Source organism: Lithobates pipiens, unplaced genomic scaffold, assembly GCF_037356315.1.
Source record: "Lithobates pipiens isolate NorthernLeopardFrog02 unplaced genomic scaffold, aLitPip1_a1.2 Scaffold_8, whole genome shotgun sequence".
Classification (NCBI taxonomy): Eukaryota; Metazoa; Chordata; class Amphibia; order Anura; family Ranidae; genus Lithobates; species Lithobates pipiens.
Genome location: NW_027507903.1, coordinates 678,700,965 through 678,726,774, shown reverse-complemented (window position 1 = coordinate 678,726,774; position 25,810 = coordinate 678,700,965). Strand labels below are relative to the sequence as shown.

At 46.0% G+C, this 25,810-nt stretch overlaps 1 protein-coding gene across 1 annotated transcript; it reads left to right on the top strand.

The window, feature by feature from the left end:
• The first annotated feature begins 61 nt into the window (after positions 1-61).
• Positions 62-25,282, top strand: LOC143962028 (E3 ubiquitin-protein ligase TRIM39-like). The gene is made up of 2 exons (XM_077471370.1): positions 62-326; positions 16,705-25,282. Exon 2 carries the CDS (start codon positions 16,707-16,709, stop codon positions 18,342-18,344), a length of 1,638 nt encoding a protein of 545 aa, XP_077327496.1. The 5' UTR covers positions 62-326; positions 16,705-16,706; the 3' UTR covers positions 18,345-25,282.
• Positions 25,283-25,810: the final 528 nt, after the last annotated feature.

The window sequence follows — 25,810 nt, the reverse complement described above, 5'->3', positions numbered from 1 at the left end:
CACATGATTGGATATTCAAACTGAACCCGGCTTCACCTTATTTACTAACATTTCCAGAGCGAAGAGTCTGTCCTGCTTTAGTGAATGGTGTGTGTGGGTGTTGGGTTGTCTGTGTGATTATTGTGGAGACCTTGTGAAACTCACCGACCAGCGTGCCAGAACACGGAGCCAAGACTGAGTACGCTGCACGATGGAGGAAACAGGAGGGGGAGGGGAGGATCTGAGGGCAGAGCTGGGAAATGAAACTAATCTTAATGAAGAAATATTATAACTGACTTCCCTATCACACAGCGAGATATCACCGAGACCAGAGGACGCAGCATCAGGTATGAAGACTGATAATATGCTGCGTATTCTTTACCTATCTGTAAGAGGGAGAAATCTTTCTATTAACCACTTCAGCCCCGGAAGATTTTACCCCTTTCCTGACCAGAGCACTTTTTGTGATTCAGCACTGCGTCGCTTTAACTGACAATTGCGCGGTCCTGCGACATTGCACCCAAACAAAATTGACGTCCTTTTTTACTCACAAATAGAGCTTTCTTTTGGTGGTATTTGATCACCTCTGCGATTTTGATTTTTTTGCGCTATAAACAAAAAAAGAGCAACAATTTTGAAAAAAAAGCATTATTTTTTACTTTTTGCTATAATAAATATCCCCCCAAAATATATATATAAAAAAAAACAAATTTCTTTCTCAGTTTAGGCCGATATGTATTCTACTACATATTTTTGGTAAAAAAAAAAATGCAATAAGTGTATATTGATTGGTTTGCGCAAAATTTATAGAGTCTAAAAAAACAGGGGATAATTTTTAATGCCATTTTTATTATAAACTTTTTTTTTACTAGTAATGGCGGTGATCTGCGTTTTTTATCTGGACTGCAACATTATGGCGGACACATCGGACACTTTTGACACTATTTTGGGACCATTATCATTTCTACAGCAATCAGTGCTATAAAAATGCACTGATTACTGTATAAATGACACTGGCAGGTAAGGGGTTAAACACTAGGGGCGAACAAGTGGTTAAGTGTGTCCTAGGGAATGATTCTAACTGTGGGGGGGGGATGGGCTACCACTGGCATGACAGCGATCACAGCTCCCGATGACAGGGAACAGTAGATCTCTGTCCTGTCACTAGGCAGAACAGGGAAAATTCCTTGTTTACAAAGGCATCTCCCCGTTCTACTGCTCTGTGACATGATCACGGGACACTGGCGAACATCGAGTCTGTGGGACCCGCGAGCGCGGTCACGGAGTACGTGCCCACAATGCCACGTCTTAAAGAGGACATACAGGTGCACCCATTTGCGCAGCTGTGCCATTGTGCCAACGTACATCGTCGCGCACTGGTTGACAAGCGGTTAACCCCCCCAATACATATCGCATTTTTCCCATTAACTCACAATGTAAGGAACATTTTTCCCAATATAAGGAGTAGGGATGAGCCGAACACCCCCCCGGTTCGGTTCGCACCAGAACCTGAGAACGGACCGAAAATTTGAGTGAACTTTAGAACCCCATTGAAGTCTATGGGACTTGAACGTTAAAATAAAAAGTGCTCATTTTAAAGGCTAATATGCAAGATGTTGTCCTAAAAAGTGTTTGGGGACCCGGGTCCTGCCCCAGGGGACATGTATCAATGCAAAAAAAGTCATTTAAAACTGCTTGCAGCTTTAATGTAATGTCTGGTCCCGGCAAAAACATAGGGAAGGGTTATCAGCCCTGTAACTTTTTTTTGCTGTCTGTGCACCTCTTCAGAAGATTTCACCTCACTTTCTGTCCCAATAAGAAATGTTTTGTGAAAATTTGGGGTTTTTAGTAAAACAAGGATTGGGATAAAGCATCAGTGGAGAGGAGACACGTTTTTCCCATATCAACTCTTACAGGAGAGAATTTCCCTTCCTTGGGGTAGATTTCATCTCACTTCCTGTTGTCTCCTTCCGTTTGCAAGTAGGAGACGTTTGTAAGTTGGATGTTTGAAGGTGTTGGTTTTGCCACAACACTGTAAGCCCTCAAAGTGACTCTTGGTGGGCGCTGGAACGCCCTGCTGTGAACTATTATATCAAGAATTGTAATTACATGCCATTGTTGAACAGTGGTAGAAAAATTGGGCCTTTGGTGGTGGTGGTGGTGGTGCTGGTGCCATAACACTGTAAGTCCTCACAGTTACTCTTGGGGGGTACTGGAACGGGCCCTGCTGTGAAATATATCAAGAATTGTAATTACATGCACCTGTTGAACAGGAGCAGAAAAATTGGGCATTAGGCACTGGTGCCACAACACTGCAACCCCTCACAGATACTCTAGTTGGAGCACAGGAATGAGCCCTGCTGCAAAGTATTGCATCAAAAATTGTAATTGCATGCCCCTGTTAAACAGGGGATTCAAAATTGGGCCTTAGGCACTGTTGCTGGGGCCATAAAACTGCAACCCCTCACAGATACTCTAGTTGGAGTGCAGGAATGAGTCCTTCTGTAAAGTTACATAGTTACATAGTTAGTCAGGTTAAAAAAAGACACAAGTCCATCCAGTTCAACCACAAAAAAAAAAATAATAATAATAATTATATCATACAATCCCATATACCCAATTCTATACCCAATGTTGATCCAGAGGAAGGCAAAAAAAACCTCAGCAGAGCATGATCCAATTTGCTAAAGCAGGGGAAAAAATTCCTTCCTGATCCCCCGAGAGGCAATCGGATTTTCCCCGGATCAACTTTACCTATAAATGTTAGTACCCAGTTATATTATGTACACTTAGGAAATAATCCAGGCCCTTCTTAAAGCAATCTACTGATCTGGCCAGAACCACCTCTGCAGGGAGTCTATTCCACATTTTCACAGCTCTTACTGTGAAGAAACCTTTCTGTATTTGGAGATGAAATCTCGTTTCCTCTAGACGTAAAGAGTGCCCCCTTGTCCTCTTTGTTGACTGTAAAGTGAATAACTCGACACCAAGTTCACTATATGGACCCCTTATATATTTGTACATGTTGATCATATCCCCCCTTAATCTCCTCTTATCAAGAGTGAATAAATTCAGTTCCTCTAATCTTTCCTCATAGCTGAGTTCCTCCATGCCTCTTATCAGTTTGGTTGCCCTTCTCTGCACTTTCTCCAGTTCCCCGATATCCTTTTTGAGAACTGGAGCCCAAAACTGAACTGCATATTCCAGATGAGGTCTTACTAATGATTTGAACAGGGGCAAAATGATATCTCTCTCTCTCTCTGGAGTCCATACCTCTCTTATACAAGAAAGGACTTTGCTCACTTTGGAAACCGCAGCTTGGCATTGCATGCTATTATCGAGCTTATGATCTACCAAAACCCCCAGATCCTTCTCCACTATGGATCCCTCCAGTTGTACTCCCCCTAGCACGTATGTATGATGCATATTCTCAGCCCCCAAGTGCATAACTTTACATTTCTCAACATTAAACCTCATCTGCCACATAGTCGCCCAATTAGACAGAGCATTGAGGTCGGCTTGTAAATTGGAGACATCCTGTAAGGACGTTATTCCACTGCATAGCTTGGTGTCATCTGCAAAGTCGGAAATGTTACTTTTGATCCCAAACCCAATATCATTTATAAAGATATTAAAAAGTAAGGGTCCCAGCACTGAACCTTGGGGTACACCACTGATAACCTTAGACCATTCAGAGTAAGAATCATTAACCACTACTCTCTGAATTCTGTCTTTTAGCCAGTTTTCTATCCATCTACAAACTGATATTTCCAAACCTGTAGACTTTACCTTACACATGAGCCGTGTGTGCGGAACTGTATCGAATTCTTTTGCAAAATCCAAGTATACCACGTCCACCGCCCCCCTTCTGTCCGAGTATACCACGTCCACAGCCACCCCTCTGTCCAAGTATACCACGTCCACCGCCAACCCTCTGTCCAACGTTTTACTTACCATCTCATGAAAAGAAATCAAGTATTGCATCAAAAATTGTAATTACATGCCCCTGTTAAACAGGGGCTGAAAAATTGGGCCTTAGCCACTGGTGGTGGCGCCCAGAACCAAAAATGTTCTTCCAAGCTATCAGCATGATCATTGAGGAGGAAGAGGATAGTCACTCAGCATAACAGGGTAGTCACTCAGCATCAGCATAGGCAGTCTTGAAGGGATGTGACATTCCAAAAAAAATGATTCAGTTACATCAGCTTCAGGTGCTTGGTAGCTGGTGGTGATCCAAGACTGATTCATTTTTAAAAAGGTCAGTCGATCAAACGAGTTGGTGGACAGGCACACCCTGTGCTCGGTTACAAAGCCTCCAGCAGCACTGAATGTGCACCCCTTGAATGCCTACAGAGCACCGCTGGTTTCCGAGGACAAAGCACAGGAAAAGGCCATGGAGGAAGAAGAAGAGGAAGGGGTGGAGGAGAGAGGTGTGTCACAATCACCAGTAGTAGCATTTTGGAGGCATGGTGGCGGAACAACCTCCAACACTACTGCACATTGTCCTGCATCCTTCCCAGCTGCCAGAAGTCACCCAATGCGCCGTGAAAGATAGGTAATGTCCCTGTCCATGCCTGCTGGACTGTGAGTCAGCGGTAATATGCACCTTACCGGTGACCACCCTGTCCAGCGAGGCAAGGACATTGCCTTCCACTTGCTGGTAGAGAGCCGTAATCCCCTTCAGGTTTTTATCCCTGTCTGTGATTCGCTCTCTCTATTTGTCTTGGTGACCATTCGCTTAGTCTTAATTAGACTCTGCCTGACCTAAGATGGCCACCAACCACACATGAGACACCAGCATTCAATCGGATAGCTGCCTCCATGTGACCGAGGAACTCATAGAGCAACCAAGCCCCTCTCGACTTCCTTCCCCCCTGCATTGACACTGTGGTCGAGTGCCACCTGCAGTGGAGAATAGAGACTGCACCTGCCTACATCCCCCCCCCCCCCTCTTTGATAGATGCAGAACGACATGAAACGATGCAAAACATAATTAAGATAATGGCAACAACATTTCAAACATAATCAGAGTACTTTGCAGGGAGTTGCCCAAGGATACACCACATTGGGAAGTGAACCTCACTGTGGTTTGTGGGAGTCAACTTCAGAGTCGTCATCTTCTGCTTGTAATCCCAGAGCCTTGGGTGGTTGGGGCAACTGTACGGCTGGACCATGTGCTCCCAAAACAGATAGACAATGGTCTTTAGTGGACACTACCATGGCAAACTTGGTGTGAAATATGAAATGTCAAAAGTGAAGTTATCCATAAAGACTAGGGCATAGCAAAACCAGAGGGGGGAGTTGGAAACTGTTAGGAAGTCCACTGTTACAAGCCCAAAGGGTTCCGAGGTCTTAATAACCATTGGGGTAGTATTTTCAGGAGGAGGATCTTTATGCACAGCACAGACTATACACTCCCGACAAGCCTGCTCCATCGTCTCTGCAGAAGAGGGCAGAAGAAATATCTTGTGACCAAAGCTTTTGTTCAATCACCCCCAAAGTGCCCACTTGAGGCATGAAGCACTTAATAGACCTTGAAAATATCCAGCTGGGGGACCACAACTTGCAGAATATTCCACGGTTCTATTTCATATATTTTTATTGAATATTCCACTGCTCAGTTGGGATGTGTGTGATGGTACAGTATGTTGCCCTGGGATTAAAGCTGATACCATTGCCTCAAGATCGCTCTCACTGTGTCCAGCAACGTTTGACAGTGTGGAAGGATAGAGGGGAAAGAATAAGGGAGGCAGGTCCTGGGCTAGAACATCCCAAAAAGTACACCCGGTTGAGTAACGTCGATGAAACCAGTCAGGGACCAGCAGTGCTGGAGCTAAGGGACTCCCCTGGCTGCAAGGGGAATAATTACTCAAGTGAGGGCGGGAGTGACGCTAAAGGAAAGGAAAGACAGATTCTGGTGGTAATGGACTCAATTCTTAGAAGGACAGAGAGGGCAATCTGTCACAAAGACCAGAAGTGCCAAACTGTATGTTGTCAACCAGACGCTCGGGTTCAGCACATCACAGATCTGGTGGACAGATTACTGGGAGGGGCTGGGGAAGCCCCGGCTGTCATGGTACACGATGGCACCAATGACAAAGTCAGAGGCAGATGGAGTGTCCTAAAAAACGATTTTATGGACTTGGGAGCTAAATTGAGGAAAAGGACCTCCAAAGTAGTATTCTCAGGAATACTACCGGTACCTCAAGCCACACCAGAAAGGAAGAGGGAGATTAGGGAAGTAAACAAGTGGCTGAGGAGCTGGTGTAGTAAGGAGGGATTTGGGTTCCTGGAGGACTGGGCCGACTTCTCTGTCGGTCACCAGCTCTATAGAAGGGACGGACTGCACCTAAATGAGGAGGGTGCAAATCTGAGGAGTGAAGATGGCCGAAAAGTTAGAGGGACTTTTAAACTAGGCAACGAGGGGAAGGGTCCAGAGGTAGAGATAGTAAACGCGGAACATATTTCAGAGGGTAGTATTGGGGGCATTAGTGGTAGGTTGACTAAAGTCTCTAAACCCAAGGTAAGTATAGTAACAAGTCCTATTTGCAACCTCAGAACACCCAATAAGGAGACAGTATACGACCGGTCTAAACTACGTGGCATGTTCACCAATGCCAGGAGTCTGGCAGACAAGATGGGAGAACTAACAATACTGTTGTATGAGAAGGATTTCGATTTTGTAGGAATTTCAGAGACTTGGTTTAACAGCTCTCACGATTGGCTGGCAACCATTCAAGAGTATTCCCTATATTGCAGGGAAGAGAGGGTAAAAAAGGGGGAGGGGTATGCCTGTATATAAAAAAATAGTGTACAAGTGAATGTGAGAGATGACATCACTAAGGGAGCAAGGGAGGAGGTGGAATCCTTATGGGTAGAGCTGCAAAGGGATCAAACTAAGACAAAAGTAATACAGGAGTATGCTATAGGCCCCCTAACCAGAGGGAGGAGGTGGAGACAGATCTCCTATAACAATCTGAATTAGCGGCGAGGATGGGAAGTGTTATCATAATGGGGGACTTTAATTATCCACACATAGACTGGGTGGTCTAAGGCGAGCCAGTTCCTCAATGTCTTGCAGGACAACTTCATGGGTCAGATGGTAAATGCACTAACTAGCTACAAAGCGTTACTAGACCTACTGATTACCAACAATACAGATCTGATCACGGATGTGGAAATACGGGGTAATTTAGGAAAGAGGGATCACAGGTCAATTAATTTCAGTATAAATCACACTAATGGGAAACATAAGGGGAATACAAAGACACTGAATTTCAAAAAAGCCAACTTCCCTAAACTAAGAGCCTTGCTAGAAGATCCAAATTGGAATAAAATTTTAGGAACAAAGAACATGGAGGAGAAATGCGTATGCCTTAAGAGCATATTAAATAAGGGCATTAGCCAGTGCATCCCAATGGCAAATAAATTTAAAAGAGCTAACCCAGAGCTCCTGGGTGGCTTAATTCCAACGTAAAAATGCATATAAAAGCAAAGAAGGCCTTCAAAAAATACAAGGCTGAGGGATCATCATCAGTATTCCAACTTTACAAAGAATGCAACAAAAAATGTAAGGGTGCAATCAGGGCGGCTAAGATAGAATACGAAAGGCAGAGTAAGAAAAATCCCAAGAAATTCTTTAAGTACATAAATAGTAAGAAAGGGAGGTCAGATGATATTTGTCCCATAAAGAATGAAGAAGGAAATCTGGTTACTAATAATAGAGTGATGGTGAAGGTATTGATTTTTTTTTTCTGCTCCTCAGTCTTCGCAAGGGAATCAGGGGGCTTCAGTAACCAAAACTGCAATGTTTATCCTCATGACACGTCACAGGAAGAACCCTCATGGCTAACAGAGGACAAAATTTGAAATAGACTTGAAAAAAGTAACATTAATAAGTCACTGGGACCAAGGGTCCTTAAGGAACTCAGTCAAGTAATTGCCAGACCATTGATCCTAATTTTTACGAACAGTCTACTGACTGGAATGGTACCTGATGATTGGAGAAAAGCCAATGTATCACCAATATTTAAAAAAGGGCCGGGATACATCCCTGGGAATTACAGACTAGTTAGCCTAACATCAATGGTATGCAAACTCTTGGAGGGGATGATAAAGGACTATATACAAGATTTTAGTAATGACAACAGTATCATTAGCAGTAATCAGCATGGATTCATGAAGAATCGTTCTTGCCAAACCAATCTATTAACCTTCTATGAGGAGGTGAGTTGCCATCTAGATAAAGGAAGGCCCATAGATGTGGTGTATCTGGATTTTGCAAAAGCATTTGATACAGTTCCTCATAAACGTTTACTGTACAAAGTAAGGTCCGTTGGCATGGACAAAAGGGTGAGTACATGGATTGAAAACTGGCTACAGGGGCGAGTTCAGAGGGTAATTATAAATGTGGATTACTCAGAATGGGCAGGGGTGGAAAGTGGGGGAAAGAGGGTTCTGTCCTGGGATCAATCCTATTTCATTTATTCATAAACGACCTAGAGGATGGGATAAATAGTTCAATCTCAGCATTTGCAGATGATACTAAGCTAAGCAGGGCAATATCTTCTCAACAGGAGGTGGGAACCTTGCAAGAAGATCTGAACAAATAAATGGGGTGGGCAACTACATGGCAAATGAGGTTTAACCCTAAACTGCGTAGAGGGTTATTTACTGTAAGAGAGGTAAGCATGTGGAATTCCCTTCCACAAGCAGTGGTTTCAGTGGGGAGCAACGAGAATTAAAAAAAAAAAACGAGTGGATAAGCACCTGAAAGACCACAACATACAGGGATATACAATGTAATACTGACATATAATCACACATAGGTTGGACTTGATGGACTTTTGTCTTTTTTCAACCTCGCCTACTATGTACCTTTGTAACTATGTATAAGGACAACCTGTGCCATCGAGACAGGAAATGCTGTACCTACTGTATATGAGGTTGGGGTCTTTTTGTTGGATCAAAGCTCATTCCTCAAGGGTGTGGATTTCAATAGACCTATCTTGGAGAACTGGTTGTTGGAAGAAGGAGGAGGCTGCAATGGACAGAATGAGGGCCACCTCCAGATCCTCCTGACCCATGTCCACATCCTCACTTGGGTGCTCCCCCAGATACTGGGAGAGGGCATCCGGATGATCATTGAACAATGCTTGTAATGTATATTGTAGTTGAAACAGGCCATCCAGGTGACCCACCTCTGTTCAAGTGCCCCCAGTTTAGCCGTTTATAGATAAGGGGTTTATTGTCCGTGAAGACCTCTATTTCTGTGCCCATGAGGTACTTAGCAAACTTTTACGTGATGAGCCACACCAGAGCCAGTAACTCCAGTTTAACCACTTGCCGACCGCCTCACGCCGATGTACGTCGGCAGAATGGCACGGGCAGGCATAAGCACGTACATGTACGTGCTTTGCCTCCCGCGGGTCGGGGGCCCGATCGGGCCCCCGCCCGGTGCCTGCGGCGGTCGGTTTTCGTTCGGGAGCGATCCCGGACGAGGGGACGGCCATTCATTCATGGCCACCCCCTCGCGATCGCTCCCGACGAATGGAAATCCCCGGTGACATCACTTCCTCTCCTGTAATGTAAACACAGGAGAGGAAGTGATGTATTCTCTCCTCCGTGTCGGTATTTTTCGTTCCGACACGGAGGAGAGCGGATCAGTGAGTTGCACCAACACATCCCACACACAGTAGAACATGCCAGGCACACTCACACCCCCCCTTTACCCCCCGATCACCCCCCCAATTACCCCTGCCCCCCAGTCACAGTGACACCAATGTCATTTTTTTTTTTTTTTTTTTTTTTTTTTGCATTGGTGTCATTTGTGACTGTAATAACTGTTAGGGCAGTTAGGGTTAGCCCCCTTTAGTTCTAATGTACCCCCCTAACCCCCCCAATAAAGGTTTAACCCCGTGATCACCCCCCGTCGCCAGTGTCACTAAGGCTGGGTTCACATTGCAGCGGTTTATGAGAACGAATGTGATTCGCACCGCACTGCAGTGCAAATCACATCCGATCTCTGTGCGATTCGAGTTCAGCCATTCGCCGCACCCGCCGCACCCGCCACACCCGCCGCACCCGCCGCAAATTCGCACGGGACCCTTTTTTTGGCCCGCAGCAGAATCAGATCGCATGGGTGTTCACACCATGCGATCCGAGTTTGCAGATCGCACTGCGATATGCGAACTGATCTGGGGGTGTCAGTAACATTTCACTGACACTCCCAGCAGTTCGCATAGGGCAGTGTGAACTGCCGCCGGGAGGCATGCGATGCGGGAACCCGCCGCGGATTCGCGGCGTTTCCGCATCGCTCCAGTGTGAACCCAGCCTAATAAGCGATCATTTTTCTGATCGCCGTATTAGTGTCACAGGTGACGCTAGTTAGGCAGGTAGGTATTTAGGTTCGCCGCAGCTTTTTATAGCGCTAGGGACCCCCATATACTACCGCATAAAGCCCCCTGATTGCCCCCTAGTTAACCCTTTCACCAGTGATCACCATATAACTGTTACAGGTGACGCTGGTTGGTTAGTTATTTTTTTATAGTTTCAGGGCACCCGCCATTTATTACCTAATAAAGGTTTAACCCCCTGATCACCCGGCAGGTGTCATTTGTGACTAATAACTGTTAGGGCAGTTAGGGTTAGCCCCCTTTAGTTCTAAGGTACCCCCCTAACCCCCCCAATAAAGGTTTAACCCCGTGATCACCCCCCGTCGCCAGTGTCACTAAGGCTGGGTTCACATTGCAGCGGTTTATGAGAACGGATGTGATTCGCACCGCACTGCAGTGCAAATCACATCCGATCTCTGTGCGATTCGAGTTCAGCTATACAGATAGTATGGCTGAATTCGTGTCGCACCCGCCGCACCCGCCGCAAACTCGCACGGGACCCTTTTTTTGGTCCGCAGCAGAATCGGATCGCATGGGTGTTCACACCATGCGATCCAAGTTTGCAGATCGCACTGCGATATGCGAACTGATCTGGGGGTGTCATTAACATTTCACTGACACTCCCAGCAGTTCGCATAGGGCAGTGTGAACTGCCGCCGGGAGGCATGCGATGCGGGAACCCGCCGCGCATTCGTGGCGTTCCCGCATCGCTCCAGTGTGAACCCAGCCTAATAAGCGATCGTTTTTCTGATCGCTGTATTAGTGTCACAGGTGACGCTAGTTAGGCAGGTAGGTATTTAGGTTCGCCGCAGCTTTTTATAGCGCCAGGGACCCCCATATACTACCGCATAAAGCCCCCTGATTGCCCCCTAGTTAACCCTTTCACCAGTGATCACCATATAACTGTTACAGGTGACGCTGGTTGGTTAGTTATTTTTTTATAGTTTCAGGGCACCCGCCATTTATTACCTAGTCTCACTAGTGTACCCCTAAATTTAGGGGTGTCTACTTTCTAAAATGGGGTCATTTGGGGGGGGGGGTTTGTGCCATCTTGGCATTTTATGGCCTTCAAAACTAACGCCCTTAGAAAGCCTGAAGGCGGTGCTTGGTTTTTGGGGCCCCGTACGCGGCTAGGCTCCCAAAAAGTCCCACATATGTGGTATCCCCGTACTCAGGAGAAGCAGCAGAATTTATTTTGGGGTGTCATTTCACATATGCCCATGGCATGCGTGAGCAATATATCATTTAGTGACAACTTTGTGAAAAAAAAAAAAGTTTGTAATTTTCCCGCAACTTGTGGCAAAATATAAAATATTCCATGGACTCAACATGCCTCTCAGCAAATAGCTTGGGGTGTCTACTTTCTAAAATGGGGTCATTTGTGGGGGTTTTGTGCCATCTTGGCATTTTATGGCCTTCAAAACTGTAATAGGTAGTGAGAAGTGAACTCAAAAAATTACGCCCTTAGAAAGCCTGAAGGCGGTGCTTGGTTTTCGGGGCCCCGTACGCGGCTAGGCTCCCAAAAAGTCCCACATATGTGGTATCCCCGTACTCAGGAGAAGCAGCAGAATTTATTTTGGGGTGTCATTTCACATATGCCCATGGCATGCATGAGCAATATATCATTTAGTGACAACTTTGTGAAAAAAAAAAAAAAAAAAAAAAAGTTTGTAATTTTCCCGCAACTTGTGGCAAAATATAAAATATTCCATGGACTCAACATGCCTCTCAGCAAATAGCTTGGGGTGTCTACTTTCTAAAATGGGGTCATTTGTGGGGGTTTTGTGCCATCTTGGCATTTTATGGCCTTCAAAACTGTAATAGGTAGTGAGGCGTGAAATCAAAAATTTACGCCCTTAGAAAGCCTGAAGGCGGTGCTTGGTTTTCGGGGCCCTGTACGCGGCTAGGCTCCCAAAAAGTCCCACATATGTGGTATCCCCGTACTCAGGAGAAGCAGCAGAATTTATTTTGGGGTGTCATTTCACATACGCCCATAGCATGTGTGAGCAATATATCATTTAGTGACAACTTTGTGTAAAAAAAAAAAAAAAAATTTTTTTTTGTCATTATTCAATCGCTTGAGGCAAAAAAATAAAATATTCAATGGGCTCAACATGCCTCTTATCAATTTCCTTAGGGGGTCTACTTTCCAAAATGGGGTCATTTGGGGGGGTTTTGTACTGCCCTGTCATTTTAGCACCTCAAGAAATGAGATAGACAGTCGTAAACTAAAAGCTGCGTAAATTCCAGAAAACGTACCTTAGTTTGTAGATGTGACAACTTTTGCGCAAACCAATAAATATACAATTATTGACTTTTTTTTTACCAAAGACATGTGGCTGAATACATTTTGGCCTAAATGTATGACTAAAATTGAGTTTATTGGATTTTTCTAATAACAAAAAGTAGAAAATATCATTTTTTTTCAAAATTTGCGGTCTTTTTACGTTTATATCGCAAAAAATAAAAATCGCAGAGGCAATCAAATACCATCAAAAGAAAGCTCTATTTGTGGGAAGAAAAGGACGCAAATTTTGTTTGGGTACAACATTGCATGACCGCGCAATTACCAGTTAAAGCAGCGCAGTGCCAAAGTGTAAAAAGACCTCTGGTCATTTACCAGCAAAATGGTCCGGTCTGAAAGTGGTTAAAGGAACTGTAAATGTGGGGGTTTTGTTCTGATGGCCACAGGCCGTGACTGGAATAGGCAAACACTGCATCCCTCCTGCTCCTAGGCTAGAACTGCTCCCAGCTCTTGTAAGCTCCCATCCACATACCCCCCCCACCCCCGGAAGGGTTTTGAGTAATCGGCATAGGCCAACAGAGATACGGACATTAGTTTTTGCTTCAGAGCTTCAAAGGCCTTCTGTTGTGGCTCCTGCTGTTGGGACTGGATTGAGAGGAATAGCCCCCCTTTCCTCTGGCAGCTCAGTAATTGGGTAAGGGGTGTGACAGGAATAACCCACCAGTCCCAGGAAAGAATGTAGTTCAGTGATAGTCCTTGGGAAGCCACTCCTGTACTGCCTGAACCTTGGCCGAGTCCAGGGAGACCCCCCCTTCCTCCCCAGCCTCCACAATATGTCCCAGGTATTGGATCTTCGGTCGCATAAGGAAGCACTTGTTGGGCTTCAACTTCAACTCATATTGAGCCAGATGGGTGAACAACTGGTTCAGGTGCTGAATACGCTCTTTGAATGATTTGGAGAAAATAATGATGTCGTCAGGATAGATTAATATAGTGTCAAAGTTGTAATCCCCCAAACATCCCTCCATCAACTGTTAAAAATTACTGGGGGCATTGCTCAGCCATAAGGGCATACAAACAAACTCAAATAGTCCCAGGGGTGCAATGAAAGTGTTTTTCTCTTGCTCTTGTTCCCTCACCTGGACTTGCCAGTAGCCATTTGCCAAGGCATGTGCTTGGCCCAGTGCTATAAGTGACTCCTCCACTGTAGGCAAGTGGTAGACATCCTGGTGGGTGCAGGCATTTAGCTTATGATAGTCCGCACAGAACGGCAGGCTTCCATCTTTTTTCTGCAATAAGACAACAAGAGCGGCCCATGGGCTGTGGCTCTCCCGGATTAGCCCACTTTGACGCAACTTATGGATCAATTCCTTGACCTCCTGGCACAGGGCTGGGGGAATATGATGTTACCACTCCTGGATGGGTAGAGCATCCCCCGTGTGAATTGCCTGGTCTACTGCCTCAGTGCATCCATAGTCCTTAGGGCTATTGGCAAAGACCAGTAGGTTTTTTTCCAGTAGCTGAAGACATTACTATGGCAGAGTGTATTCTTGGAAGGGAATAGCCAGTTGTTTCTCCAGCTGTCGGTACTGTTTATTACTTAAGGAGGGCATGACAGCTTGTAATGTGGCACAGGGAATAGCCAGTTGTATATACAGCTGTCGGTACTGTTTATCACTCCAGGAGGGCATGGTAGCTTATAATGTGGTGCAGTTCGCCTCTACCCCTAATTGGGCCCCCTGAAAAACACACACATACACATAGAGTCCCAATTTGGCAAATACAGTATATTGTAGAAAAGTTCTTCAGTACAAAAGGCCCAGTGGGGGGGAGCACACCCAACCTGAACCACTTACAACTAAGACAGCTATGGACCCACAAGATAAAGAATGGAGAATTCTGACAGAATCTGCCCCACTGAATGTAGCCTGGCCAGTCCTAACTCAAAAGGTTAGGCTTTCTGGGAGGTAGACCTAGTCCCTGCACTGTTCCTACTCCTCTGGAACATCTCACATCTCTAGCACTGTCCCTGACAGATGAGGATTCATTCATTACGATAGCCACTCCCAAAAAAGCACGCAAAGCCCTAAAACCAGAGTCTTAAATAGACTCTGTTCGACCAAAGATGGCTGCCAAAGCCACATGGGGAGCCGGCATCCAAGCGGATAGCTGCCTCCCTGACCAAAGAAAATCATAGAGGAACCAAGCTGCTTTTGACTACCCCCCTCCCCCCGCCTGCATTGCCACTGCAGTCAAGCCTGCCTACATACAAGGTCATAGCAATGCATTTCAGTAACGTGTGATCCTACTGTACAATAGTAACAATAGTGGAACATATATAAACATGAATTGATTTAAGGACAAACTTAACTCATGACCTGTGAAGGACTTAAGACCCCAGTCTATAAAGCAACCATAAACTTAATCTGTACTCCTTCCAACAACCCCCCACAAATGACATGACAAGGTTATGGAGTAAATGGCCTTGACGGCCTTTTATTAACAAAATAACATAAATTAAATAAATAACATTTTAAAATAACTTTTAAATAACCTTTTAGTACTTTACAAAGGTCTAAGCCCTTGTACACACGGTAGAACATTCCGACGGAAAATGTCTGATCGGACTGTGTTGTCGGATAATCCGACCGTGTGTGGGCTCCATCGGACTGTTTCCGTCGGAATATCCGACCCCAGGGCGGACTGACCATTTGGCCACTCGGGCACTGCCCGAGGGCCCCGGGCCACTAGGGTGCCCATCAGGGATGCCAGCCTCAGTAAAACCAGGGACAGTATGTAAAAATCCAGAGATTATAGCTGTCCCACCTCTCCAGTACCTTCTCAGCCAATAGAAACATGTCTGTGTATACTGTGTGGCCCCATAATCTCTGATTGCCTGGGGGCCCCATAATCTCCTATTGCCTGGCGGCCCCATGAGTTGTCAGTCCGTCCCTGAATTCCGACCGACAAAGGTTTAGAGCTGGGCTATAAAATTCTCACACAACATGGTCCGATCGGACTTTGTCCGATTGTTTGTAGAGAATTCCGATCGGACAAAGTGCCACGCATGCTCAGATCAAATTCCTAGACCAAAGCTATTGGCTACTAGCCTGAACGTAGTCCCGTCGTAACGAAATAACGTCATCACCTTCCGAACGATCGGATTTTCGTTCAACTTTGTCCGAATGTGTGTATGCAACACCAGTTTCGGACAAAATCGGATTTTGTTGTCGGAATGTCCGACCGTGTGTACAAGGGCTTAGAGGGGAATACACACCACTGGTCGCTGCGACAAACTCCGTTTAACTTTTAGGCCTCCCGTCGCAAACCCCCAGACTGTGAGACGGTACCCAACCTTCGCAGTGACCTACCATTACCCCCTCCTGGTTAACCCCTCTTAACCAGAAGGTAACTTATAACCCCCATGCCGCAGATGGGTACCAACCATGTTATATATCCATATAACCTACATTTCCTCCTCCTACAGACCCAAAACACAGCCTTTCCAAATTACCATAACTAGGGAGGGTGGGTGGGAATCTCTTCCCTGCCGCTCTCCGATGACGAAATCCTTCCCTCACTTCCCCTTCTCCTCCGCGTGGCCCCGCCCCTGAGCTGGCACCGCTCCCCTTTCCTTAAAGGTGAAAAACCCCTATTCTTCAGCGTGACTGTGTAGTCCAGGACTCTCTGGATCACTCACTTCCCTTCCTCCCATATAAAAGTTTTGGTTAGTGCCATTAAACTGTCATGTGGGGGTGGGGAGAGCCCTTAGCCCTGTGTACTCAAAACTTTCACAATGTTTGCCTTTAGTTCCCAGCTACCATACAGAATGTCAAAGGAGCAAAAGGTAAGGTATATATGTGATTCTGGGGAGGGTGGAAGTTGGGTCTACCTTATGATTTTTTTCTAAATGACGGGTTTACTTTAAAATGATCAGGCAGTTACATAGTACAGCAATGAGTCAGTATAACACGTGACTCAAAAGTGTGATCAGCTAACACTTTACTATAAAAGAACATCATATTTATGTTATTTATGTCCTGTAAGAATAGCCAACCATGACTTAATGTTTTTTTGTAATTTCAGCAATGTCCGAAGATGTATTAAACACCTTAGAGTTAATCTCAGAGGATAACGATGGCTATTACCCCACTCTACATTCAGAGGCAGTATCTACTGATCCGAGACCTGAGCTGAAATGTTCAGTCTGTCCGAACATTTCTACAGATCCTGTAAAGCTACAATGCGGACACAACTTCTGCCGGGTCTGTATTGCTCATGCGCTTTATACACAGAGAGGGGCTGGAGATTTCTTCTGTTCTGTATGTAGAAAAAGATTCAGGAGTCGTCCTACACTGGGGTATAACATACCAGTGCATAACAAAGTGGAGAATTCCCCGTCTGCTCAGACGGATCAGGAGTCCGGGGTCTTCTGTACTTACTGTGTGGACTCTGCTGTACCTGCTGTTAAATCCTGTCTACACTGTGAGGTTTCTCTGTGTGATAAACACCTTAAAGTCCATAAAAAGTCCACAGAACACGTCTTATGTGACCCCACCTTGTCCATGGAGAGCAGGAAATGCTCCGTCCATAAGAAGGTCCTGGAGTATTACTGCACTAAGGATAAAACCAGTATTTGTGTAGCCTGCAGCTTGGTTGGAGAACATCGGGGACACCAGGTGGAGATGATGGATGAGGCTTTTAAGAAGAAAAAGAACAAACAGAAGAGCATTCTGCACAAACTTTCGACACAGAGGAAGATGATGGAGGAAAGAGTCCAGAGTCTGCAGGAACACAAGAGGAAAGTAGAAGGAAAAGCAGCTGGTGACACCGAGAGAGTCACTGCCCAGTTTAGAGATCTAAGGAGACGTCTGGAAGACCTGGAGAAGAGAGCCCTGAGGGACATCTCCGGGAGGGCAGAGCGGATCTCCATCTCCATCCGGGATCTGGAAATAAAGAAGGAGGAGCTGTCCAGGAAGTTGCGTCACATTGAGGAGCTGTGTAACGTGACGGATCCACTGACTGTCTTACAGGAATCAGACACAGGTGACTTGTGTGATACTGAGGATGGAGATAATGAGGACAGAGAGAGACATGAGGAACTCCTCCATGATGGAGGGGGTCTGGATGTGGCGGGGGTCTTACACACATGTTTATCTGATATTTTAACAAAGGTAAATGTATTCTATATACAGGGGGCTGCAGACATATTACTGGATGTAAATACAGCTGGTAATAAGCTTTGTATATCAGATGACAGGAAAACTTTATCCTGGTCAGTGAGGAACCAGAATCGCCCAGAAAGACCAGAGAGATTTCAGGATTATCCTCAGGTGTTGAGCAGTCAGATTTTTTCCTCGGGGAAACATTACTGGGAAGTGGATGTTGGAGGATCACGATACTGGAGAGTTGGGATGTGTTACCCCAGCATGGGCAGAAAAGTTTTGGAGGCAGGAATAGGAAAGAATAACAAGTCCTGGGCTTTGCTCAGAACTGGTAGTCAGCATTTTGTGAGACATGACAACAAAGAGACCCCCTTACCTGCCAATATCTCTAGTAACAGAGTCAGGATATATCTGGATTATGAGGCCGGGCGGATCTCCTTTTATGATCTGTGTGATCCGATCCGACACCTCCACACCTTCACCACCACCTTCACTGAGCCCCTCCATGCTGGGTTATGTGCAGCAATAGGTTGTATAAAGATATGTGGGGGCAAAGCATGATATGCGATAACTCGACCCAAAAGTAGTGACACAGGGAAAGAGGGTAGGATTGATCCATTGTAGTTAATGCTTGGAGCATGTGCAACTATAAATATCATACATATATTTTTTATATTTAGATATGTAGCACTTAGCCCTGAAGGAGCTGCTGGTTTTGATTGGGCCTGAAGTCTACCTAGAAACCCCACTGACTTGACTCAATCCCCTTGGCACAGCTGTGGTGCAATGTAATGCAGTACAATATACAACAATGCAAAGTACCTGTATTGTACCATCAGGATCCACTGGCTCCACCTGGTGAGGAAAGACCATACACCACACAACTGGATACTTAACCAGAAATATTGTTTACTGTAAAATATTTCAATTGGTGGTTACAGTAATTGTGCTGTCATCCCAACGTAGGATGTCAGTACAATATAAATCAACAGACAAATACAATATGCAAGACATATATATATTCTCTCTCCCCTATCTTCTTTCTTCGCTAGCTAGAGATGACTCCTCTGATATTTGTAATCCAAAAGGTAGGAAAGAGTTAGCTTAAGGTACTCCAGGTATAACTCCAAGAACTTATACATGACACTTAGGCACTAAAGTGAAGTAGGCCTCAAGCCTGCTCAATGTCAGTTGCTCTGTTACACCTCCGTGGAACAACAGGTTCCAGCGAGGCCTGTAAGGGAGTCTAACTGTGTGCAGCAAATTAACAAACAGTGGGCCGTAACACGCTCACCAACTGGATCGGGGTTGTGGGTGATGACTTTGATCCGGCAACTGTAGCTTGCTTCTGTATCAGCTGGGCAGATGCTCCGTGTCACTCCGCTGACTGAATCTGGTCCTCCGATACTCTGATAAGCATCTCTGGGCCTCGTCAATCTGATCACCAGCTCTCAGGCTCCGTCAGGTCACCTCACAAACGCGAGCAGTCTGGCACTCCGCAATAGCTGTTAGTCACTGCCTCTCGGGGACACCCCTCCACCGATCCGCACAGGCAGGTAACGTGGTCCCAAGAGACCTAAAATGGCCGATGCTGTCCCTTATATCCCCTACCCAGCATGCACTGCATAAGAGAGTGTCCATGGGTAGGTCACACACGGACTCCTGGGTAACGAGGTCAACCTTCAGAATCCAAACAAACAGTCACTTCCTGTACAAGTCTTTAGGTTGTTCTGAGGTAAATGATAAACAGGTGCGTTACCCATATTTGGCTACTAGTTGGCTCTAGTTCGAAACCACAGTAATGTCCATATACCTCATATTAATGCATGCATAATCACATCAGTAAGCAAAGATGTCAGTGCTACACACTCCCCCTGCTTTAACTCTTTGGTCCCGAAAGAGGCTCAAATTGCTGGCTCTATCCTGTATCTTAGTATCTATACGATCATACAGTACAGTTAGAGGAACTTCCCACCAGTTGTCATATGGTGAGGAGCTATCCTGTGCACTCACAGCTGATACTACCATATCTTGTACAGATGTGCCAAGAGGTGAGGTGGGGCTGTCCCCTACTGAATCAGTAGTAGAGGGACCAGGCAGTTCTGAGTTTCTTTTGCTGACAAACTGTGAGGCTTCAGAGCATTCGCCCAATGTATCATAAGTCAGTCTGCGAGGCAGGCGAATGTCCCTCTTTGCTCTTGGTACTTTCTGGGTTTCCATTTCCTTTTGGCAAGTATCTTCAACCTCTTCCTCAATGTCTGCAGGTGGGGAGCCATTTGAAATACTAAGCTCCTCTGTAGGATAAGTTGTTGATACAAACTCCAAAGCCTCTGCTCTGAGAGTCCCATCAGTTTCTTCTCCCACCTCTGAAGAGACGTCAGCATCTACTTCTAAAGTTTCTGTAGGCCACAACCAACTCATTTCTACTTCTTAATTTTCCTCTGTAGAAGGCACAGGCTGAGATCTGGTTGATGGCCTACTCACATAGGTGGATGAGGATGAGGGTTCCTCCTCTGTACTTATCCTAACTGCTTCAGTGAGGGGCAAGAGGTGATTCCTGTGCCAAGTCTTCACTGGTCCAGTGTTTCCTTCTGGCTTTATCTCATACACGGGGAGCCCTGGAAGCTTTCTGCACACAACATAAGGCTGCGACCTCCAGTGATTAGCCAGCTTATATTTGCCTGGAATGCCTAGATTCCATAGTAGAACCCGGTCACCTGGTTGAAGATCTTCAACTCTCACTTTCAGATCAAAGTTCCTCTTGTTCCAGTTCTCCCTGGAGTTCGATGTGGCTTTGGCCTGCTCATAAGCAATTTTTAAATTCCTCCTCAGCCTATACACATATCCTCTATGGGAGGTCTCTGAGGTGTGATCCAGGGAGGTTCCAAAAGCCAGATCCACTGGTAGATGGGCTTCACGGCCGAACATCAGTCGATAGGGTGAATACCCAGTGGCGTCACTTTTGGTGCTGTTGTAGGCATGGACACAGTGCCGCAATGTGTCTACTCCATTTTGGCTTTTGCTCTGCTGTTAATGTCCCCAACATATTCAGGAGGGTCCTGTTGAACCTCTCTGGCTGAGTGTCCCCTTGTGGGTGATAAGGAGTAGTCCTGGACTTCTGTATGCCCAGTAAATCCAGCAGCCTTTTTATCAACCTGCTCTTGAAGATTCTCCCTTGGTCCAAATGTATCCTTCGAGGTAAGCCATAATGGATGAAAAACTTTTCAACAAGAGTCTTTGCCACTGTGGTTGCTTGCTGGTCTCTAGTGGGAAATGCCTGGGCATAACGGGTGAAGCGATCTGTCACCACTAAGATGTCCCCTTGCCCACTTAGGTCTGATTCTAAGCAGAGAAAGTTTATGCAAACTAAGTCCATTGGGCCCTGACTCTCTAGATGGCCCAATGAGGCAATGTCTTCCGCTGTATGCACCTGAGGCAGGAATGACAGTAACTCTCCACTTCTTTCCTCATGTAGGGCCAGTAGAATATGTCCTTTCTGCTCCCAAATGGCCATGGTGGTCATGCAGGGCAATCAATACTCTCTCTCTGTGCTTTTCCGGCAAGAACAACTGCCACTTCTCTTCTGGGACATCGGAGGGGCCCCTTCAGTAGACCACCCCCTGTGCAATTGCAACCGATCCCATTCCTTCAAGAGCACCCGGGCTTCTTTACTGGGACTCTTCTTCAGTACCTCAGACTGTTTGTGTTCCAATGCCTTTAGTACCGTTCCACACAATGGGTCTTCCTCTTGATCTCTCCTGAGATCCTTCCTGGATAGCTTGGGAAGACCTTCTTGCATAACCTGGGAGACATTGCAATAGCACCTGGGGACTACCACTGAGGACACTCCTATTTCTTCAGCTCTGGGCCCACCTTTTCTGGATTGGCTTGTGCCTTCACACAGGGCCCTTACCCCTTCTGGGGTAAGCTGAGTCCAGTCTCCTGAGGGATCTTGAGGGTTGTGGGACCTTCTGGGCAGAGCATACGCATCTCGGTTACCAGCTCCTGGTCTGTACTTCAGGCTGAAGGTAAATGCCAAAAGAGCGGCTAGCCACCTGTGACCAGTGGCGTCCAGCTTCGCAGTGGTGAGCAAGTAAGTAAGGGGGTTGTTGTCCATCTTCACTATGAATTCAGCCCCGTACAGGTAATCCTTCAGCTTGTCTACCACTGCCCACTTCAGAGCCAGAAATTCAAGCTTGTGAGTTGGATAGTTTTTTTCAGCGGGACTCAAACTTCTGCTCACATAGGCAACTGGTCGCAGATGCCCTTCATGCTCCTGGTAGAGCACCCCTCCTAGGCCGCCTCGGCTGGCATCTACGTGTAGTTCGTAAGGCTTGGCAGGTTCGGAATAGGCTATAACTGGAGAAGTGGTAAGGCTCCACTTCAGCTGTCTGAAGGCTTCTTCACATGCTGGAGTCCACTGGTCCTGGATAGACTCTTTCTTTTTCCTGGGCCCTTCTTCCGGCTTTGCCGACTGATTTGGGTTTTCATTGGCCTCTTTGTGATTCTTCAGTAGCTCAGTGAGTGGGTGGGCTATCTTTGCAAACTCTTGCACGAACCTTCTATAGTAGGAACAGAATCCTAAGAATGACCTGAGTTCAGTTACGTTGGTAGGCCTGGGCCAAGAAGTTACAGCTTCTAACTTCTTGGGATCAGTTGCTACTCCCTCTTCAGACACAATGTGTCCCAGGTAATTCACTGAGGGCTGGTAGAACTGACATGTCTCCATAGAGAGTTTCAGGCCTTCCTCATGAAGTCTCTTCAGGACTTTTTCCAGGCGTTCTTCATGTTCTTCATGTTCTTCCAACGTTCTTCCAAACACTATTATGTCATCCAGGTAGACCAGTACTTCTATTAGGTTCATGTCACCCACTGTTTTTTCCATCAATCTCTGGAAAGTTGCTGGGGAATTGGAGCTTCTTCTGTTTTTGGTCCCTCTCCATCTTATCTGCTTCATTCATCTTCTCGATAAGTACTTCATCTGAAGTAGAGAGATCTTCCAAGTACTGTTTCAGAGCCATCTTAATATTATCACTCCTCAATCCTGTAGTCACAGATCTCCGGAATTTCTTCTGGATTAACTCTGCTCCAAAGTGTTCTCCAGCTCCCTCTTCTTGACTTGCAGACAGCAGGCAGTCCTTAAGCTCAATAGCCCAGAACAGGAAGTTCTGAGGTGTTTCTTTGATATCCTGAGTTATGTTCATCAATCTGTGACACAGTTCAGCAGTGTCTTCCTCCATAGTAGCTCTTCAGTATTCTCATTAACTGATTCAAGGCCATTCCAGTCTTCCTTTCCAACATGTCTCTGACACTTGAGCCTGGGCTGATGGCATGGATTACCGCCTCTCTGATTTCGGACTCCAAGTATCCTTTCTGTAACCCTAACTCTACTTGGTGTAGAAGACTGGTGTAGGACAGCTTGTGCTTCTGTCCCTTTTCTCCTATCTAACCATCAATGCGGAAGTCTTTACGGATGGTTACTTCCTGCAAGCGGCCCTGGCTGGGTCTTTTCTGTGTCTTCACCGGGTTAAGCGTCACTTGTCCATCCGTCTGATCTTCCAGGGAGGCACGTGCTTCGCTAATGCGCTCAGCCACTAATCTGGAGGTCTCCTGAAACTTTTCTTGTATATTGCAATACTGTGTTTTCAGGTCAGCCAACTGTTGCTCTGCCTGTGATTTTCCAGAAACCCCAACTTGTTGGATCGGTAGTGTCAGTTGGAGTTCTGTCCTTTCAGACAACTTTATACTGGCACCATGGAAGCTTTCAGGGATGCCCTGTCCCCACTCTATCAGTGCGTAGGTGTAACCAGTGTTGTAGTCTGTCTTCACTGCGACTACATGTGCCTTCCTGTCTGGGGACAAGACTTGGACCATCTCTTTGACCTGTTTCTCTCCCCAGTCACTTCCTGGAAGTTCGATGGCCACGCTTGCTTCTGAGCGTGTCTCTTCTGCTTCGCACCATTGGATTGCTTTGACTGGATCCATGGTGATGCCAAGGGGGCAGGCTTGCTATTAGAGTGACAGGATCCTGGATGACGCCCCCACGTGTAGCACTTACCCCTGAAGGAGCTGCTGGTTTTGATTGGGCCTGCACTCTACCTAGAAACCCCACTGACTTGACTCAATCCCCTTGGCACAGCTGTGGTGCAATGTAATGCAGTACAATATACAACAATGCAAAGTACATGTATTGTACCATAAGGATCCAATGGCTCCACCTGGTGAGGAAAGACAATACACCACACAACTGGATACTTAACCAGAAATATTTTTTACTGTAAAATATTTCAATAGGTGGTTACAGTAATTGTGCTGTCATCCCAACGTAGGATGTCAGTACAATATAAATCAGCAGACAAATACAATATGAAAGATATATATATATATATATATATATATATATATATATATATATATATATATTTCTATGTATCTAAACCTGGGAGCTCCCGCTAGTTTAAAGTTATAGGTGAGGCCTCACTTAAAGTACTCTCTCCCGTATCTTCTTTCTTTGCTAGCTAGAGATGACTCCTCTGATATTTGTAATCCAAAGGTAGGTAAGAGTTAGCTTAAGGTACTCCAGGTATAACTCCAAGAACTTATACACGACGCTTGGGCACTAAAGTGAAGTAGGCCTCAAGCCCGCTCAATGTCAGTTGCTCTGTTACACCTCTGTGGAACAACAGGTTCCAGCGAGGCCTGTAAGGGAGTCTAACTGTGTGCAGCAAATTAACAAACAGTGGGCCGTAACACGCTCACCAACTGGATCGGAGTTGTGGGTGATGACTTTGATCCAGCAACTGTAGCTTGCTTCTGTATCAGCTGGGCAGATGCTCTGTGTCACTCCACTGACTGGATCTGGTCCTCCGATACTCCGATAAGCATCTCTGGGCCTTGTCAATCTGATTACCAGCTCTCAGGCTCCGTCAGGTCACCTCACAAACGCGAGCAGTCTGGCGCTCCGCAATAGCTGTTAGTCACTGCCTCTCGGGACACCCCTCCACCGATCCGCACAGGCAGGTAAAGTGGTCCCAAGAGACCTAAAATGGCCGCTGCTGTCCCTTATATCCCCTACCCAGCATGCACTGCAGAAGAGAATGTTAATGGGTAGGTCACACACGTACTCCTGGGTAACGAGGTCAACCTTCAGAATCCAAACAAACAGTCACTTCCTGTACAAATCTTTAGGTTGTTCTGAGGTAAATGATAAACAGGTGCGTTACCCATATTTGGATACTAGTTGGCTCTAGTACGAAACCACAGTAATGTCCATATACCTCATATTAATGCATGCATAATCACATCAGTAAGCAAGGACAGGGCCGCTGTTAGAAATCATGGGGCCCCATACAGCCTACCTGACGGGGCCCCATTGACCCAGCCCACAACCCATCCTGGCTCCGCCCATAACCCCACCCCTGCCTCCACGCTGTCAGGGCAGGAGGCAGGAGCTGGAACATTTAACATTTACAGCGCCCCACCAATCATAACTGCATCTGAATGGGAGAGATGTCAGTGTTTTGACATCTGTGCCCATTCAGTTTGTGTCTTCATACGGAGCTTTCAATCAGGTCTGCATGAAAAAGGACCTAATTGCAAAGCTTGGGTGAAAGGTTATGAAAGGAGAGTGGTTTGGGGGTGGTAAAAATGCAGCTTGGCTATGTATTTTTACTGTCCCTTCCCCCATCACATGTGTAAAAGTAGCATCTCACTATGTGCTCATGGTCATTATCATTATGATGATCAGAGCACAGCAGGTGCTGTGTGGCTCTGTCAGTGTAACATGACTGTGTGATGCTGACTTTGTTATGGCTGTGCTGAGTTATAGTCTGTAACACACAGTACAGTCATATATCAGGAAAGTCAGCACCACACAGTCATGTTACACTGACAGAGCCATACAGCACCTACTGTGCCCTGATCATCATAATGATAATAACCATGAGCACACAGAGTCTAGGGACTGCACATGCTACAATAGTGTGACCTGTCAGTGTGTGTGTGTGTGTGCAGGGGACTGCTTGCCT